The 18,611-nt window shown below is 43.1% G+C and overlaps 1 protein-coding gene across 6 annotated transcripts in view; it reads right to left on the reverse strand.

Moving 5' to 3' along the window:
• Window positions 1–18,611, reverse strand: part of DENND4C (DENN domain containing 4C) — a 134,962-nt gene that overhangs the window by 44,389 nt on the left and 71,962 nt on the right. For all 6 annotated transcript variants that reach the window (XM_075931500.1, XM_075931498.1, XM_075931497.1 and 3 more), the window contains 7 exons: window positions 12,399–12,499; window positions 10,790–11,008; window positions 8,530–8,675; window positions 7,273–7,308; window positions 6,625–6,752; window positions 3,629–3,761; window positions 2,131–2,337 (listed from right to left, as the gene is read on the reverse strand). In XM_075931500.1, the coding sequence (XP_075787615.1) occupies window positions 2,131–2,337; window positions 3,629–3,761; window positions 6,625–6,752; window positions 7,273–7,308; window positions 8,530–8,675; window positions 10,790–11,008; window positions 12,399–12,499 (970 nt within the window). The remainder of the gene's footprint in view (window positions 1–2,130; window positions 2,338–3,628; window positions 3,762–6,624; window positions 6,753–7,272; window positions 7,309–8,529; window positions 8,676–10,789; window positions 11,009–12,398; window positions 12,500–18,611) is intronic.

Genomic DNA, 18,611 nt, shown 5'->3' on the forward strand with positions numbered 1-18,611 from the left:
TTAAATTTAGCGTGGCTTCACACTTGAACAAATAAAATTTGGTGTATGAGAATCCATATTCTCAAAGGCACAGCAATATATACCCCCTATTAAATTCAATCTATGACTTGAAGGGTCCCCATTTCTAATGAGATAGCAACATCATCTTTATACATAGCTTATTTCTGTGAAAAGCTGCAGAATACTAGCCATGCTTACAAAAAAAATCACTGACTTTCAAAATGGGACATATTTGTTGGTTTTAGAGAAATTAATAAAAATAACTTTCAAAAAAGTTATTTTATTGTAAATTACAGCCTGTGAGAAAGCAATCTCATTTCACACTGCAACACAAAGCAAGAAAATAGCAAGGTTTTTGTGTTTTTGCATAAAAACCTCTCTGAACAGTGAAACTAATCCACATTTATATTAAATATAATCCAAGAGTAAGGGTAAGAGCAAAAATAGTATGTGGCTTTCAGCACACATGTAAGATAGGATACAGTAGGGTAACAGCAGTGAAGTTAAGAACAAGTAGAGCACAGGCACCTCAGTGCTAGCTTCACCATACTAAACTAACCAAGGTGCTTCAACCTGGGGAAGAAACCCAGGCTCTATTTCCATTACATTCCTGGGTTTCTCTAATGAGACACAGTACTACTCATCCACTGGGAATGTACTGGGACCATTAGTCTCATTTCAAAAAGGCCAAGTATGAGTCACAGGATGACATATGGTTCAAATTCAACTCAGAACAGTAGTTCTCATAACTGGAGATAAGAGGCTTTGGATCAAGGGACATTTTCAATATATTCACCTCTAAGTCATCCAAGTCTCCCAGAATAGTACCAATCTATTTTACAGACATGTCTGACATTCTGATCACAATTTCTACGTAGTTTACTTCAAACAGCAAATTAACACACACACTCAATATGCACATTTAGTAGGAACAGCCCCTTGTTATTTGAAATAGCATTGTTTATTCTACTTTAAAACAGACATTTGAGGACAAAAACAAAAGGAGTACTGTTGTGCAGAATAAATTCTATATTGGACAGCGACAGATGGCGACAATACTCCTTCAACCCGGGAATTTACAAGAGCTGTACGATGCCAACTTTTAAGATGCAGTATGAGAAATTTGTATAGAACAATTGAACAGAGTTTTTATAAAAACAGCCCAAGCATTGATTTAGAAATACAATCTACTTAACAGGAGCTGTCCAGCTTCATTTTAAGTTTAGGTACATCAATTTGGTAGAAATGCAGCACTGTTACTGCCTCTGTACCAATAACCTCCTATTTTATTTAACCAGATTATGCTAACAGCCACACTCAACATATGCCCAGATTTCAATAAAAACAACAGAAAGCAATTCTGTTTTGGGTTTAATAGAAAAAGAACATCTCTCTATAGGAAAAGGAAACTGACTTGACACAGGTGCTGGATTGGAGTTGAGGTGATTATATGCCTTGTTACATTCCAAATGGAAGAGAGAACAAACTATTTCAGTTAAAGTTCTCAAATCCACAGCAAACAGCAAGCACTTTGTTGCACTTGTTTGAAGTTATTTCTCCTTGGTCTGGCTGCTAGTGCAATTGTAATTCATTAATTCGTTTTTTACAAATAACTTATAAATAAAGTAGTACAAAATAGCAGTTTAAGAAAGCATGTGGAGTAACAGGGCTCTATTTCACTTCTGACAGAAGCCAAGCCACAGGCCCTGGTGATGGAAAGGCCACCTAGCAAGGGCATTACAAGGACCAATTGCTCCAGAAGTGTTCAATGGGTGTGGCTAGGCCCCTGAGCAACCTTTGGAGCCCCAGCTACAAATGAACGCTGTCTCTCTCATGCAGAACCCTATGTGGATTACCACCAATCTCAGCAGTGGTAATAATCCTAACCCTCACAGCTGTCTGTGAGCATGGTAGTGTTTTAAACTCATCTTCATTTCCAGGTTCCCTATCTCACTTCACAGCTTTCAGCTACTTATTTCAACAAGGCTTTTAAAAAAAGGTGTAAAAACAGAAGTTGTGAGCTAGATGGTAAGCTTGAACATTACTTGCTCTTAGAAGTGAAACATTAACAGTTAACATCTTGTACCTTCATTCGCATTGTATAGTTGTGAACTTGGGGGGGGTACTTGCCTCATCTAGTGGTTCCACATCGGTTCTCCTCATCTTAATAAGAATGTCATAAGCTTGTTGCAGTGCTCTGACTTTGGGATGGGAAACTCTGGCGTAGGCTGGCAGACAAATGAACCACAGGCTATAACAGTGACTGAAGAGGCACTTCGCCCACAGTGGTGGGTTTGTGTAATATTTCTTGGCTAATTTATGGGCTGTTTTTATCTCCTGTAAAAGGCAGAAAACACCAAGGATAGAAACAAACACCTTAAACTTGGAGGAAATTTTCTTTTAAATCAGATACAAGCTTTTTAAAAAATGGGATGCTGCAGCTCATCATCCTGAAGGTAATCATTCAAACCCGAATGTTAAGCTGTAGTTCCCATCAGAGTCTCCCTTCTATAAAGCTCTTCATAAGGCAATAATGGGGAAGAGAATGCATTCTAATACCACTTCAAGTCTGCTCCACCTCCCTTTATTAAACCATGTATTAAAACAGTCAATCCCTCTATATATTTTAGAGGTATGTGTCTATCTGAGACTCTGTTTGTTCAAGAACACCTCCTAAATGGTAAGAGATAGGACCACCAGTAAGGAATGCAGCTTCCTCTTCTCCTAACTTAGAGCAGGGTCAAGGTTTGGTTGTGCCAGGACAACTGGAAGACCCAAGAAGAAGACTGTTTTCCATAACTTGCAAACGGAGGGGCTTCTGTTTGGAGGGATGTGATACTGAAAATGACCACTGGGGGCAGCAATCCTGCAGAGGACAGCTATCCTAATGTGTGTCCACTGGAGCAGTTGTACCACCAAGGGAGCTGTCAGTGGAGGTAGGACTCTGCCATCTTGCCTGCCTGCACACTGGGTAAGTAGCCCTTCTGCCCCAAACTCTCCCTCTCCTGCACTGCGGCCAAGGGCAGGAAGGGGGGAGGGAGAGAAAAAATGCCCCTGGCAGCCGGGGGAAGGGGCAGCCAGAGAGCAAAGAAAATGCCCCTGGTAGCCAGGGGCAGGCAGCAGTACACGGGCGGGGAGGGAAAGAGAAAATGCTCCAGGCAGCTGGGGAGGCTGGGTAGAGAGAAAGCCCTGCCGGATAGGACCCTCTGCCCGGAGTCCCATCCTCACTCTCCAACCCTAACCCTAACCCACACACACCCACACCCACCCCCACCCTGCCCCCTCCCGTTCCACATTCCCAAAGCCCTGTCCTGACTCCTGTACTCCCCACATTGCCAGCTCCCTGCCCTGAAGGACCCAGGCAAAGACAGTTAAGTCTGCTAGTAATACATGTTTGGCTCTGACATATAGTATTAGATACAGGAAGCACTGCCTCTGTAAATTCATATTTATTTTGAATCCTTCCTTCTACACACATATCTATTTTTAAAGAACAGATGTCTATAACTTTGAACACCACACCAATTCACAGCATAAATGGGTAGTAACAATTCTACCCAAAACCTATGTCAGTTCTGATGCTCACACACATTATATAATATAAAGGCAGAACTAGTAAAAATCTAACCTGTTTTGTTCTCTTTGCCATAAGTGCTGGGCTGTTTGAAATGTTACCTCCAGCTGGGTGCCTGTTGAACGAAAGCTTGAGCTCTTGTGGCCTGTCGAAGAGCTTCAAATCTAATCTTGGGAAGTTTTTATAGCTATTTAAAAAAAGTGAAAGGTGATATTTAAATTTCCAAATCATTTAGTTGTTCTGCTCCAAAAGCAAGGGCCTCCTACCTGCAAGCTGAAGGCTTCAGCGCATTGACATCAATGGCAATGTTTTTTGTAAAGAAAACAAAATGGGAGAGAGTGGAAGGTTGGGAAGACTCTTCCCATTGAGAGGCAGTGGGGAAGTGGTGGAGGGGGGGAGAGACATCAGAAGGACCCCCCCTGCCCTTGATCCTTGAGCCCAGCAGAGACAGGACACCAGCGAGTTAACAAGACCTTCATACCTCAGTGGCTGATCGAGTCAGGAGAGAACAGGTGAAGGGCAGGTGTAACCCTGAAACCTTCAAACATGTCACAGAGCTGGGAAGATAGGGGAATAAGTTTGGGTATGTCTACACTACAGAGTTAGTTCGAACTAACGGAGGTTAGTTCGAACTAACTTTGATAGGCGCTACACTAGCGCTCCGCTAGTTGGAACTTAATTCGAACTAGCGGAGCGCTTAGTTCGAACTAGGTAAACCTCATTTTACGAGGATTAAGCCTAGTTCGAACTAGCTAGTTCGAATTAAGGGCTGTGTAGCCCCTTAATTCGAACTAGTGGGAGGCTAGCCCTCCACAGGTTTCCCTGGTGGCCACTCTGACCAACACCAGGGAAACTCTATGCCCCCCTCCCGGCCCCGGACTCCTTAAAGGGGCACGGGCTGGCTACGGTGCCCGTGTCAGGTGCAAGCCTGCCAGCACCCAGCCAGCAGACCCTGTGCCTGGCACGGATCGAGCCAGCCACCCGATGCCCCCCAGCCCTCCCCCTCTTCCCGGGACCAGGCTGGCGGCTCCCGGGAGCTTGCCCGGGACCGCAAGAGGCGGGCACCCACCTGGGCTAGTGCGGACATCGTGGACCTTGTCCACGATCTCCGCACTAGGCACAGGAAAGTGGCCGGCTTGGGCAGGATAGCTGCCAGCCTGGCCACCCAGGAGCAGGTGTGCATGAAAATCAAGGTGGTCCACTGAGACCCCCGACCCTGAGCCCTGAGCTTACAATGGCTGTACTGGGTCAGACCAAAGGTCCATCTAGCCCAGTAGCCTGTCTGCCGACAGCGGCCAACCCTAGGGACCCTGGAGGGGATGAACCGAAGACAGTGACCAAGCCATTTGTCTTGTGCCATCCCTCTCCAGCCTTCCACAAACCTTGGGCAGGGACACCACTCCTACCCCCTGGCTAATACCACTCCATGGACCCAGCCTCCATGACTTGATCTCACTTCCCTTTAAACTCTGTTCTAGTTGTAGCCTTCACAGCCTCCTGAAGCAAGGAGTTCCACAGGTTGACTCTTTGCTTTCTGAAGAACAACTTTCTGTTATTAGTTTGAAGCCTGCTACCCATTCCTTTCCTTTGGTGTCCTCTAGTCCCTTCTTTATGGGAACTAATGAAGAACTTTTCTGTATGCACCCTCTCCACCCCACTCGTGCTTTTAGAGACCTCTATCCTGTCCCCCCTCCATCTCCTCTTTTCTAAGCTGAGAAGTCCCAGTCTCTTTAGCCTCTCTTCATATGGGACCTGTTCCCAACCCCTGATCATTGTAGTTGCCCTCCCCTCTCCCAGCCTCTCTCTTCCCCTCTCCCACCTCCTTTTCCCAGTCTCCCCCAGTTTTGTTCAATAAAGACAGATTCCATTTTTGAACACAATTGTCCTTTATTTTGTACATCAGGAAGGGGGGCTAGGGAAGGGTAAGTGGAAGGAGGTGAGGGAGGAATGGGGTACGAGCCCCCGATGGGGAAGACTGGGCTGGCTTTGCGGGCTTCTGGGGGTGGAAGCTCTCCTGCAGCCCCCCAATTGTCCCCTCTCCCCAAATGGTAGCCTGCGGCAAGTGCAGCCAGGCTGATGGCCGAGTGGTGTGATGTGTCCAGTGTGGGTACTCCGGGCACTCCAAGCCAGGACTGGTTTTCAAGCGGGGCACCCCTGAGAACTGTCTGTCCGGGGTGGGGGTCGGGTCCCTTTAAGCACAGCCCTCGGCTAGCCTGAGACAGCATCTCCACGCTTTAAGTCCTCCTCTGATGCCCTGCCGGCACTGCTTCCGGCCATCCTTAAGCCCTGTTCAACGCTAATTCGAACTAGTTTTTAGTTCTAGACGCATTAGTTAGTTCGAACTAAGCTAATTCGAACTAAGTTAGTTCGAACTAACTCTGTAGTGTAGACATACCCTTTGAGGCTTTAGGCATCTCCTGCAACAGATCCTTTCCTAGGACTGTGGGGAGCAGAACAGCTGCAGTGAGAAGAGAAAGACAGGTTCCACCACCCTTTGGACTCATGGGATCCAATTAAAGAGCACAGAGCATTTGCAGGTGCAGATCCCTTGCCTGGTAGCCCATGGTGTATATTCACAGCAGGGACTCAGCACTCCTGTGCAGTTTTAATAGCTACCCCAACTGAAACAGGGATACTCCAGTGCAGCTGGTATGATATGCACATAACATGCACAGGGGAAGGAAAGCATGAAACATATACAGGTAAAAGTAATTAGAAATAAAAATTGCCAGGTGGTGATCAGTAGATAGCTAGAAACAAACAAACAAACCATAAAATTCCAGAAACTGGTCAGAATTCAAGTTGTCAGTGTTCCTTTATACCTAAAACACTAAATTTAAGTAAAAACAACGAGGAGTCCTGTGGCACCTTAAAGACTAACAGATTTATTTGGGCATAAACTTCCATGATTAAAAATCACTTCATCAGATGCACTTAAGTAGGGGCTTAAAGCAAGACGCAATAGCTACATGCATTCAGGTTTAAAGGGATAAGTCACCATTTCACTTAGTTTTCTGCAGCGTCAACACCTTTGGTAGTTCACAACATACCTGTACTTAGGTGCTCGGTCCTGTTCATCAAGGGGGGGTTCTGGTGGCATTATAAACACTGTGTGTTCACTCTTCTGTGATTCATCAAGTTCAATTAAACGTGTATCTTCTGCAGAATCGACATCAACCTGCAAATTAGTATCAGGACAAAACACCAGTTCTGACATTAGTAACAGTTGTTCTACATATCAAACAATACTCCCACCCACATTCTATGTACAGCTGATGCATGGAAAAGATTAGAGGGATTTTTTTGATCTATGTGCAGAGTAATTGTTATTCACACTGAGGCATGTACCAGTGTGCACCCCCAGAAGAAACTAGAGGAGAAAGTAAGGGGGTGCACAACTCCAGCAAGAGCTGGCGGAACTGCAGCAAAAGCCAGCAGGGAGCTATTTAAAGAGCTGGCAGGGCCCTGGGATGCAATAGGACAGAACTTGTACCAAACTTTAAGTTACTTTCACTGCTGAACAAAACAAAAACTTAGCTGTGTGCTTTGCTAATCACCTGGGTGCCATCTGAATCTTTCCTGAGCAGCTGCACAGGTGCCTAGCTCGCAGAGAATGCTGTGTACATTATATTTTTACTTCTACTTTGTAATTAGGGAAACATACAGACATTTGAAAACAATTAAAAGGAAACAAGTACCTTCTCTCCCTTGTCTGTTCCTTTATCAGGAAAAAGCTAGAAAGAGGCCAAAGTTAGTTAGTTTTTCATTTTATAAGAAGCTAAGTATTTTTACATGTACATATTTTCATAAAAATTGTTTGCTCTCTTATATTACCAAGATGATCAAACTACACCGTCACATTACTTTGAATGAAAATCATCTCCATTATAAACACTTCTTCCTTTCACTGAAAGCTAAAGGAGTAGACTGTCTCAACAAGCTTTTGGTCTTATTGTCAGTAGACTAACAATCCCAATTCTATAAATAACTTTTCTTCCTTTAATTTAGCTTAGTTATATTATTTCAAAAAGAACAGTGTCTTCCTACTACACTGATTCAATATTTAGAAGCAAAGATTCATTCCAGCATCCTAAAAAAATGAAGCCACAAACCTGGCCCAATTATCAAAACCAAGATTTTTCCTAAAAAAGCATATACTCACAGGTAAATAATTGCCTTGATTCTTGATCATATAATTTATTTGTAAATTATGTACTTGATCTTTTATAGATTAAGATATACCGCATTATTATCCATCTGGACTGGAGTTACACCCTGGGAATGGACTATATTTTTAACGTAGGTGGGACTTGGGAACTATTCCAAAACTACCCATATACTGACTGGTTGCATTTACAGACAAGAAGGAAAAGTTCCTGCCTCAGCAAGATCAACTACACAGAAAGTATACATAACAAGAGAAATGTGCTGAGAGGAAAGGATGAATAATAAAGTTGGAGCATTTGTATTTGGCACACATCTTGTTACGTTAGAACTAGGTATGGGTGTTGCTATTTTAATGACAGCCACAAGAAAATTTGGGAACGAAGCATGACAAGTGGAGAGGATGGTTAGGGTTTAGAAACTGGTTGAGACAGGTGAATAATTAGAAGGCACTTGAGGGAGGTATAAGAGGACCTGAGTGGAGCTGGTATACCACATACCTCAGAGCAATCTCAAAGTCTCAGTTTTTATTTTTATTAATCACTGAATCATTACACTGTGAAACTTTCAATTGGAGAAGTGATGGGGGTCCACTACAAGTTTCCCACATTAACCAAAAATATGATGAAAATGCAACATGATGAAGGGGGAAATGACTGCATGATAACCAAAGCAAACTCCATTATCTCGCAACAACAGCTGCTACTGCTCCCTCACTGTTATGACTAAAAGTGGCAGATGTGAAGGCACATAAATACTTAAAGAAAAAAAAATGAAATACAATGTTTCACCTTTTCTATGCAGTCATCAAAAAATGCCAAGCCGGTATCCTTGTCACTCACAAAACTGCACTCTTCTATGAAGCGGCTAAATATCTGTGTTTTGGTTAGGAGCATGTAGAACTTTGTATACGCACGATCTCTACTTTTTAAAAATCCTGGTTAAAAAAAAATTAGAAAATTAAATACTAGTTTTAATATGAAGTCTCTTACAAAACAACTCATTTGAACGTCAACAACAACAAAGAGACAGTTGTCTGCAAGTGTTTTACCTGTCAATTGTTATACTAACACCTCACATTACTTACATTTCAAAGAAGAGCTTTGCCTTTTTTGTTTGTTTGCTTACTTTGCATTTGATAATGCATAGTGGATAGTCACTTGTACCAGTAGTTTTCAAACGTTTCTCTCTCATGACCAAGTTGAAGAAAGTTGTTGATGCCCATGACCCAACAAAATTAGATTAGTGTATAGGCTCCAGGGTGAGGCTGAGCATGAGAGCTTTGAGGTATAGGAGGAGGCTCCAGCTTTGGGAGGAGGATCAGGGCTGGGACACGAAGGACTTATCTTGAACAGCTCCCGTCAGCAGTGCAGTGGGGGTGCTAAGGCAGCTTCTTGCCTCTCTTGGCACTGCAGATCATGCTATGCCCCACAAGCAGCCAGCAAGCAGCAGGTTCCCAGCCAAACAGGAGTGCAGAGCTAGTGCTCCGGGTAAGGGCAATGTGCAGATCCCTGTGTGCTCTCTCTCTCTCTCTCCCCCCGACCTAGAAGCTGGGCCTGTTGCCAGCTGCTTCTAGGACACAGTGCAGTCTGTGGTGCTAGAACAGACAGATAGCCTGCCATAGCATCCCCACTGGTCACCTAATCACCCTGCAGCAAAGAGACCAAGTGCCTGATATTCCAGGACTCAGTACTGGGTTCTAACCCATAGTTTGAAAACCACTGACTTACACCATTCCTCAGTGTAATCAGTCTCCTTGGCTTCTGTTTTTTCTTGCTGTGTGAAAGACAAAGACAGGAGAAAAAACTACACACCAGAACATAAGAAAAAGTAATTGTAAAGTCACAAAAATGTATGGGTTCTTGGGGCAGGTATAGGATAAGTATTTTTAAAAACTCCTTTTCAAGAGTACAGTACAGTGTCCATTTAACTATTTCCCTTAAGAACTTTTCTCAACTCTGTCAAACCAGTAGTCTATCTGAAAAGTCTACACAACTAGAATGAATTGAAGGGAGTTAGATCATTTTTGTTCCTTATTGGCTTCTTACCTCCTTAACATTCCCCCCCCCCCCCCCCCCCAAGTATTCTATTCTCACCCTGTATAGAATTAAGAACATTTTATTTTGTTCTCTTTGTTATCAGGCCATTAGGATTTAGTTTTTATGAGTCTTTGTTGTCAAAACAACTTGTAAAGTTTCTATAAGCAGGAGCCAGGATGGGCAATAATTTTTGAAGGGGGCCACTTCACAAAATTCTGAAGTGGCCGTGGGCCGCCCCAGAAGGGGCAAGGCCTCTGGAAGAAGGGGTAAGGCCAGGAGACTTCAGGTGTTCCCCCACCCACAGACCCTGTTTTGAACAGCTGGCAGTTCTCTCTAGGTGCCACACGCCCCTAGTGGTGGGAGGAAACTTTGTGTGCTCCCCCCACCGCAGGCAAATCCAGAGTCTCGGTGCATGGAAATGCGTGATGTCTCTTGACCTCTGCCCCAGCCCTGCCAGGGGTGCGGTGTAGAGGGAACCACCAGCTGTTTTGAACACCTGGCAGTTCCCTCTGGTGCCACATGCCTCTGGCAGGGTGGGGAGACTTTGCGTGCTCCCAGTCCCCAGATTTTGATTGACCTGAGGGTGGGGGAGCAGCAGGGCAGCCATGGGCCGGATCAACTGGCTTGGCATGCGAGATCTGGCCCACGGAGGCTGTCTTGCCCACCCCTGTCCAAGAGCCATCTTAAAGAAATGTGCACAATAGAGATAATGCCACACTACTGTGAGAAGGTTTTGTCATCCCTTTCACAGTATCAAGGCCTGCAGTTACCTTAGCAGAATGGTCACATTACCACGCCCAGATACTATTTAATAATAACCAACTTTACTTATATTTTATCTAATTATAACATTTTAAAGATTCAAAATAACTGCAAAGAGCAAGATTCTCCTCACAGATGTGATATTCCTGGGAAACATGCAATTAAATTGCAATTAAGATTTTCCAAACACAGTAATATAATAATCACCACAACATCAACCATGCCTGAACGTGATCCAAGACAACCTCACCTTGAAGGTCAAACAAGGAATCAGCAGCCGTGGCTTTATTTGAAGGTGCCTGGGTAATTGGCTTGAGGAATGTTCTGTACCCCTTTAAAATAGATGCCATGAAGCGTAGAAAAGCCTCTTGGATCTCCATCTCAAGTTCCGTCATCTTTTTCTGCCAGGAGAAATCTGCCTCTATGGGTGTCATCTCCACTGCAGAGCCTTCTTGGGTCTTTCTGTGAACTATAAATAGGAGCAAAGGGAAATTGAGCTTTATTATGGATGAAATTAAAACAAAACTATCCTAAGAATGTTAGGAATACCCAAAATATGTGATCCTCTAATACTTCGTATTCCTGAAAGTTGTCAAAATGACAACATAGGAAATTTAAGATTCTCTGTTAATCCTAAAACTACTAACTTATTTTACATAGGCCACCAAAGAACCATTAAATGGCACTTATTTCCAGTTCCCATCATGTGGACCAGATTAGAAAGAGCTACATGAACATAAGGAATCTCTTTTCCACAAGCCAGCCAGTCCTGTTTCAATCATTCAAATGGGATCCTTTACACCACTTGTCCCATCTCCTAAACTGAATTTCATCATTCTGCAGTGGATCTCTATTCAGTGTGGCAGACTGATTTTTCTTACACAAGCAACAAGAGAAATCCATTTCTATGCTATCTTGATAGCACTTGTCCTTTAGTAGGTGTACTGCAAAAGAGTAAAAGTACTAACCCAATTTGATGTACACCATTGCCTCTGCACCAGTTACATTTGGAACTGAGCCTACAGCAGCTTTGTGTTAGAACATCTGATTCTTAAAATAGCCTGCTGAGAGGACTCAAAGCAAGGTCATGTTGTGCACAAAAGACTTTCACTGAAAGCTTACTGAAAATAGAGGGAAAGGCAAAAAAGTACTTGATTCATTAAACCACTGCATATTATTTCAGTTTGAATGTTATCTTCATTTTCCAGTCTTTATATATGTGTCATCACCACTTCCTCAGTTCAGTGTAAAGTATGCATTATTAAATCAACTTCACATTGAAACCCCTATATATACTCCAAAGATAGCAGTGTCTGAAAATAGTTTGAATGTGGTCCCAACTAAAGAGTTGGTTTGGACAGGGTCAAGCTATAAGAAACTATTCACTGAACAAAACACATAATTTCTCTAAGTATCTGGTCAGAGTTTAAGGTACTTAATTTTTACACTCACGTTTGTAAGATAGGCTGTGTAAGTACTGCTAAAAACTTACTTTCCTCATACCCTTAGCATTTTTTCAGTTAAAAGTAATGATCTAACATGAATGTAATAGACTCAGTTCCAAAATGTGTTTCAGTGGGAGCTTTGTCCAAACTGTGTTTTAAACCCAGTTCCCTTTTGACAGCCCCATCTATGTTCAAAACAGGAAAGAATCTCTGTATGATTTGAATTTAAGAATGACAGCAGAGTAAAAGTGCAAAAACTTCATGCCATGTACTTTAAAGGGATGGCCTTACATTTATAGCTTTGGTTCTCATTTGTTAAGAGTTGTTGGTTTAGATCACCCAACCACAGTAATTTTCACAGAATATTTAATTCCCTTGCTTAGGGGAGCTGCCCTTGCCACCTTCATGTTTTACCTGATGCTAGCTGTGGATGCAACTTCCTTAAGGCGCTGAGTAGATTTTTGCATGGCTTCTTAGGAAGTTGTTTCCAGTTCATGATCTTCTTATCATCTGATCTACACAGTGAAACAAACCATGCATAAAAAATAAAGAACTGTAAGTGTATGAAAATTTAATGCTTTCTTACTTCATTTTCAAGATGGCATGATATCAAAATAAGGAAATGGCATTCGAAAGAAGCCTTATCACTTTAATTTTGGATGCAGAAATAAAATACACAGTAGCAAGAACAGAACTGAAAACTATTTCGTTTCCACAAAAATAATATAGTAGTCCAAACTGAGTTTGGATCTGATCCCAGACTAACCTGAAACGAGAACTTTTGTTTAGATTTGAGTTAGACACTGAAGTCAGTGCTTTAATAAATCTCAAAGTGGCTGCTTTTTTTCCCCCTCACTCAGCTATAATTATGTCTTATTGAAAAACATAATTTAATCAAAATCATCTGCATTTGATTGGCATGAAAACACAAAATTCCTCTCACTGGGCTTCCATTTTGTATTCAATAGCAGTAGTAAAAACATAAAATACAGGCTTGAAGCATGGCAGAAAAGTGTAAAAGCACAGCAATAAGGAGCAGAGTAGTATATACAGGCATGTAAAAAAAAATAGTGGCAATTGGGTCCAGCCTAGTATCTTTATGGTCATATGCTGCACAGCTACATTGATTCAATGTCTACTTCCAGTCTCAACACTAAGGCTATGTCTAGACTATATCCCTCTTTCGAAAGAGGGATGTAAATTAGATATATTGAAATTGCAAATGAAGCAGAGATTTGAATTTCCTGCGCTTCATTTGCATAATGGCGGCCGCACATTCTTTCAAAAATGGATATTTCGAAAGTGAAGCCACCATCTAGACGTGGTTCTTTCGAAAAACCCTTTTTTGAAAGATCTTGTACATCTTATTTTATGAGTACAGGATCTTTCGAAAAAGGGTTCGCCCCTCCCCAAAAGAACCGCATCTAGACAGCGGTTTCACTTTCGAAATACCCGTTTTTGAAAGAACGTGCAGCTACCATTATGCAAATGGCATCACTTCATTATTGCTAAAAAACTAACCTTGATTTTTAGGCAGATTAAAAATGTCCAAAAGACCAGGAGCGTAGCTACAAGTGGGCCTGAGTGAGCTGTGGTCTGGACCCCCCATTCCCCAATTAGATTTAACACCAGTGGCATTGGAACATTTAATAGTGGGCTACTGAAAGCCAGCCTCTGTCACTTCTAGGTGCAGGTCCAGACCTGGGTGTGGGCCACAAGCACAGGAAATAAGGGTTCAGGCAGGACTGCTGACAGAATAGACAGGTCCCTGGGCAAGATGTTTGGAGGGGACAGGTCTGGGACCCCCAGAAGGGTGGAATCTCGAGCCGAAGCAGGGGGCCCAGTGCAGGAGCAGAACTGCCATGGTGGAGCTGGAGAATGACAGAGGAGATACAAACATCTGCATGGCCATGGAGAACCGCTTCAGGTGTCCTAGTGACCCTGCACTGGCTGGCCTGGAGAAGTGGGCAAAGACCCACATGTGCTCTACCTGAAAGTGAGGGGGGGATAGTTCCATCAGCCACCTGAGCTTCTCCCTTTACCCCAGGTTCTCCATCCCCCAGTCACTCGCCAGGTGGCAGCCAACAGCAGCACAACATTACAGGGGCTGGAGAACTCAGTAGGAGGGGGGAGCACAGCCACACAGTCAGCTGCCAGAGAGAAGTGGTGGTTTCCCACTTCAAAGTGCATCTCTTTCCTGCTGGCTGTTCAGCTTGCCCTCTTTCCTTCCTCCGCTGCAGAGGAACACTGGGTAGCCACACAGCCAGCGGATGGAGAGAAGCTCAGCTTTCCTGCTTCAAAGAGCAGCTTTTCTCTGGCCAGTTGTGCGGCTACCCTGTGATCCTCTAAATCCTTCCAGGCCATGTTCGCACTGCTGGCTGCCTCCTGCCAGCTCTCCTGAGGCTGTAGCCTACAAGTCAGTTTCCCTGCTCTCCTGCCCCCGCACCCCATCCCTCTCTGCAGAAGGACTGGCCCCTCGCAGAGCGGTTGCCCCCTGCACGGACAAGGCAGCCGGAATGCCCAGCCCCTGGAGGCCCCATGTTGCTTCGGGGTGGGGGAAACCATGCCAACGTATAGTATGTTTAATTGTAAATCTGCCTCTATTCTGCTCTTTCTAGAACAACATTGACTATACTGTTTTCCAATTCAACAAAACAAAATAAAAAGAAAGATTTAAAAATCTCTCCAACTCTTCTTTTCCTAAAACCCTTCCTCTCTTAAAAAGATTGTTGTTACTTTTGCAAATATAGTCTGAAAGCAATGAAGAAAAGGCACTAAAAAGACAGTTAGATGAATGAAAGCTATTCAACATTTGTTGGCACTAAATAATGTTTCATCAGACTATGATAATGAAGCTACTATCACTAAATGCTTTCAAAAGACACTTGTCAATGTGTAGTTGAGACACTGTTGTACTAGAAAATACTGCCTTTCTGAAAAATATCCATTCTATTCAGCTGTACATGTCCTTCTAAATTACCTTCAGTACAGCAGCACTGTTATATATAATAAAATGTATCTTTCCACAGAAAAAGGAATGGGGCTCAAATAAAATAAAAGTCAGCCGTAACATTCATTACACTTTATACTTTTATACAGTCTTCCAAGCAAAGTGCTTTACTGATGCTGATATGCAGGAATATATTGAGGAGATAAAGAAATACCCCCATTCTGCAGATGAGGAAAGTGTTGTCACATGCCCTAGTGAGAGAAAAGGAGAGTATGGTATTCCCAGAGATGAACTCACCAACAGTTCCAATCTACTTTAGTAGGAAATGAAGGTATTCAGCACCTCTGAAAATCAGGCTATAGTTGCTATTAGTAAAATGCCCCAAAAAAGCAAACAATTTTAGTTGGTAGTAACATAAACTTGGACCCATGTGACTGGTTGGGAAGGGAAATCAGGTCTCCTGATTCCCGGTCCTCTGCCTTAAACAATTTTTAGAGACTTTTGAAATGTTACATTTTGTCATCATTCTCCCCCCGCGATTTTAACCAAGACTGTGCCAAAAACTTTATTCAATAGACAGATCAAGACCTGTTAATACCAGGGGAAAAAATAATTATTTATTCAGGTGGAAGTAAACATGAGCGAGGAGTCAGAATTGTAATGAATACAGTTGCAAAACAGTCACTAATGGCCTGACAGCCAGTATCAGACAGGACATTCAAATCCAAGCATACAAAATGCACTGTAGTACAAGTATATGCACCCACAAATGATGCTGCTGAAGAGGATAAAGATAACTTCTATATAGTACTAGTAGCTTGATGAGTAGGCCTGTCTTTGATTCTTTGAAGTCTGTCGTTTTGTAACACAGCTATGTCTGTTTCGGAGTTTAGTTGGGCACCTATTAATTGTATTGACTATGATGGAATGAGGATTGATTTCACAGTCTTGTTTATTAGTAGGTCCAGGGACTGAAAGCATGCTATGACCAGGGAAGCATTGTGATGGAAATCTGCCTCGGATTTTGTCTGAGCAAGCAATAATCCAGGTAAGGAAAGATGATAATATCTTGTTCCCTTAGGTAAGCAGTGACAACCACCAGCATTTTAAAAAAGACTTAGTGTCATGGAAAGTCCAAATGGCAAGACTGTACATTAATACTGACTAGAACTTTCGACTGAGTAGAGAATATGTCTGTGAGCAGGGTGAATCAGTTATGTGAAAATAAGCATCCTCCAAGTTGAGGGACAAAAACCAATCTCCCTGCTCCAGTGCCGGGATGATAGTGGCTAGTGTCACAATTCTGAAACTTTGTCTTTTTACATATTTGAGGGCTCTGGGATCTAGGATTTGATGCCAACCCCCATTTTTCTTCTGTTTGAGAAAATAAATGTGAATAGAACCCTCTTCCCCTGTATTTTACAACAAGCTGATGGAGGCGTTTGACCTCTTGGTTCAGACAATTGTGAGTGGTGTCTGAAGAGGGGCAGGGTGAGTGGTTGGAAGGGAGGGACAGAGGCAAAGAGGATGGTATAACCTGATCAGATTGTTTGAAGAACCCATTCGTCTGATATTATAGACTGCCATTCAGTGTAAAAAGGCAGCAGACAATGACAAAAATCACTTATAAAAGGATGGTGGCCCTGGAGCGAGTGAGTGTTTTCTGGCCCTCAAGTGGAACCTCAAATTTGCTTATTTTGCTGGGGTGGCTGGTTTGTTGAGTTGGTTTGTGTGCATCTGCACTGACGTCTATTGTGATCCATGCTGTTGGTGGTGGTGATCTTGTGTGTACTGTGGGTACCCTTGGCCTGGGATACAGCTGACATCTGTATTTGTCTTCACTTGGTCGCAGGTGTGTGTATCCTCAAAGAGCAAAGCGTGGCTCTGGAGTCCTTCATAGAATGAAGAAACTCATTGGTCTTGGTGGAGAAAAGTTTTTCGCCCTCAACTAGAAGGTTTTCCACAGTTGACTATTTCACAGGGAGAGAAGCTACAGAGTTGAACCACAAGGCTCATCTCATGACAAGTGCAGTGGCTGTGGATCGTGTAACTGTGTCCGCAGTGTTGAGAGCCTCCTGCAGGGCTGTTCTGAAGATTGCATGTCCCTCTGTGATGACTGCCCTACACTGCTGCGGGGGCTTTGCCTCTGGTATTTCCTCAACAAAAGTGTTAAGCTTTGAGTAGTTATAATCCTATTTACTGGAGTAACATAGCATAGTTCACTACTCTAAACTGTAATGTTGACGATGAGTACACTTTCCTCCTGAAGAGGTCCAATCTTTATCTTTATTGGCTGGGTAGAATGAGGTTGCTCTTGCTTATTCCTCTGGTGAGCCGCCTCCAATACTAAGCAGTTGGGAGGAGGTTGGGCCAAGAGGAATTTGGAGCCCTTGGGATGGACGTAATATTTTTTATCTGCCCGTTCACGTATGAGTGGAATTGTAGCTGGTGTCTGCCAGATTGTCTTTGCGGGGTCCATTATCGCCGGGTAAATTTTTGCTAATGGGCCAGTGTGGGGGATGTTCATCAGTTCAAAATGACTGTCACCTCCTCCATGGCGATGTTAAGGTCAGCTGGCAATCTTTTAAAAAGGTCTTGAAATGTCGTAAAGCTGTCCACTGCCATTGGTGATGGCGGCATCACTACCTTATGAGGGGACAATGATGAATTCGAATCGGGAGATGTATCTGACCCTGCTTGACGAGATTGTGGCTTCTGAGCCTCCTCCCTCCAGGCGCTGTGGTGGAGAAGGAACAGGTTGGATGGAGTGTTGCTTGATGTGTTTCTGCTTTAAATTCTAAGCCCATGGAATCCAGTATTGCCAGTGTGCTGCATACAGCATGAGTGCTGGCATCCATGGATGTGGTCCCCATGGTGGGATGGGAGTCGTCAACTGCCATGAGGGGATGATAGGGAGATATCTGCACGAGGCATAAAGGATCTGATGACAAAGGCTGCTGGGGTCGGCTGTTCCCCATCTAGACTACCGCGCTGTGCCGACAATCAGCTGATCGGCACAGCGCGGCAGCCATTTTGATGTAAATGAAGCGACGATTATTTTAATCACCGCTTCATTTTGCTATGTCTAGTAAACTCATCTACATGGTTCCGTTGACGGAGCCATGTAGTCTAGACACACCCTAAGGCACCACAGGACTGGTCATTGTTTTAAAGTTATAGAATAACATGGCTACCCCTCTGAAAAAGAGCAACAGTTAAACACAGTAGTTTGGGTGCCCTATCTGTCAGAACCCCTCTGAGAATACTTGTGATTTCATAATTACCTTCTTAAAATTTGTTACTACATGACAAAGAAGGAAAATTAACTATACATTGGAAACAATAAAAATTACTATGTGCAAAATGTCAAGATGCATAAATACTGATAGGGGTCAATTAGCCGCAGCAGATTAGAATTTTCAGAAGAGCCTGGGTTACTAGACTAATAGGAATCCTTTATTATGGTAATGTTTATACAGTCATTCAGCTACTTCTTTATTATAGGCAGAGTCACTGAAGGGGCAGAACTCTAATTTGTCTATACAGTAGTGTATTTGAAAGAATACAATGGAAGTTAAGCAGAAATAAAGTTTTTACTATACTGAATGTAGAAGCAATACAGTTTCTGCAATTTACGCCCCTAATATTACTAAAGGCATATTCAGAGCACCATTGTC

The sequence above is a fragment of the Pelodiscus sinensis genome, chromosome 6 (genome assembly GCF_049634645.1).
Source record: "Pelodiscus sinensis isolate JC-2024 chromosome 6, ASM4963464v1, whole genome shotgun sequence".
NCBI lineage: Eukaryota > Metazoa > Chordata > Testudines > Trionychidae > Pelodiscus > Pelodiscus sinensis.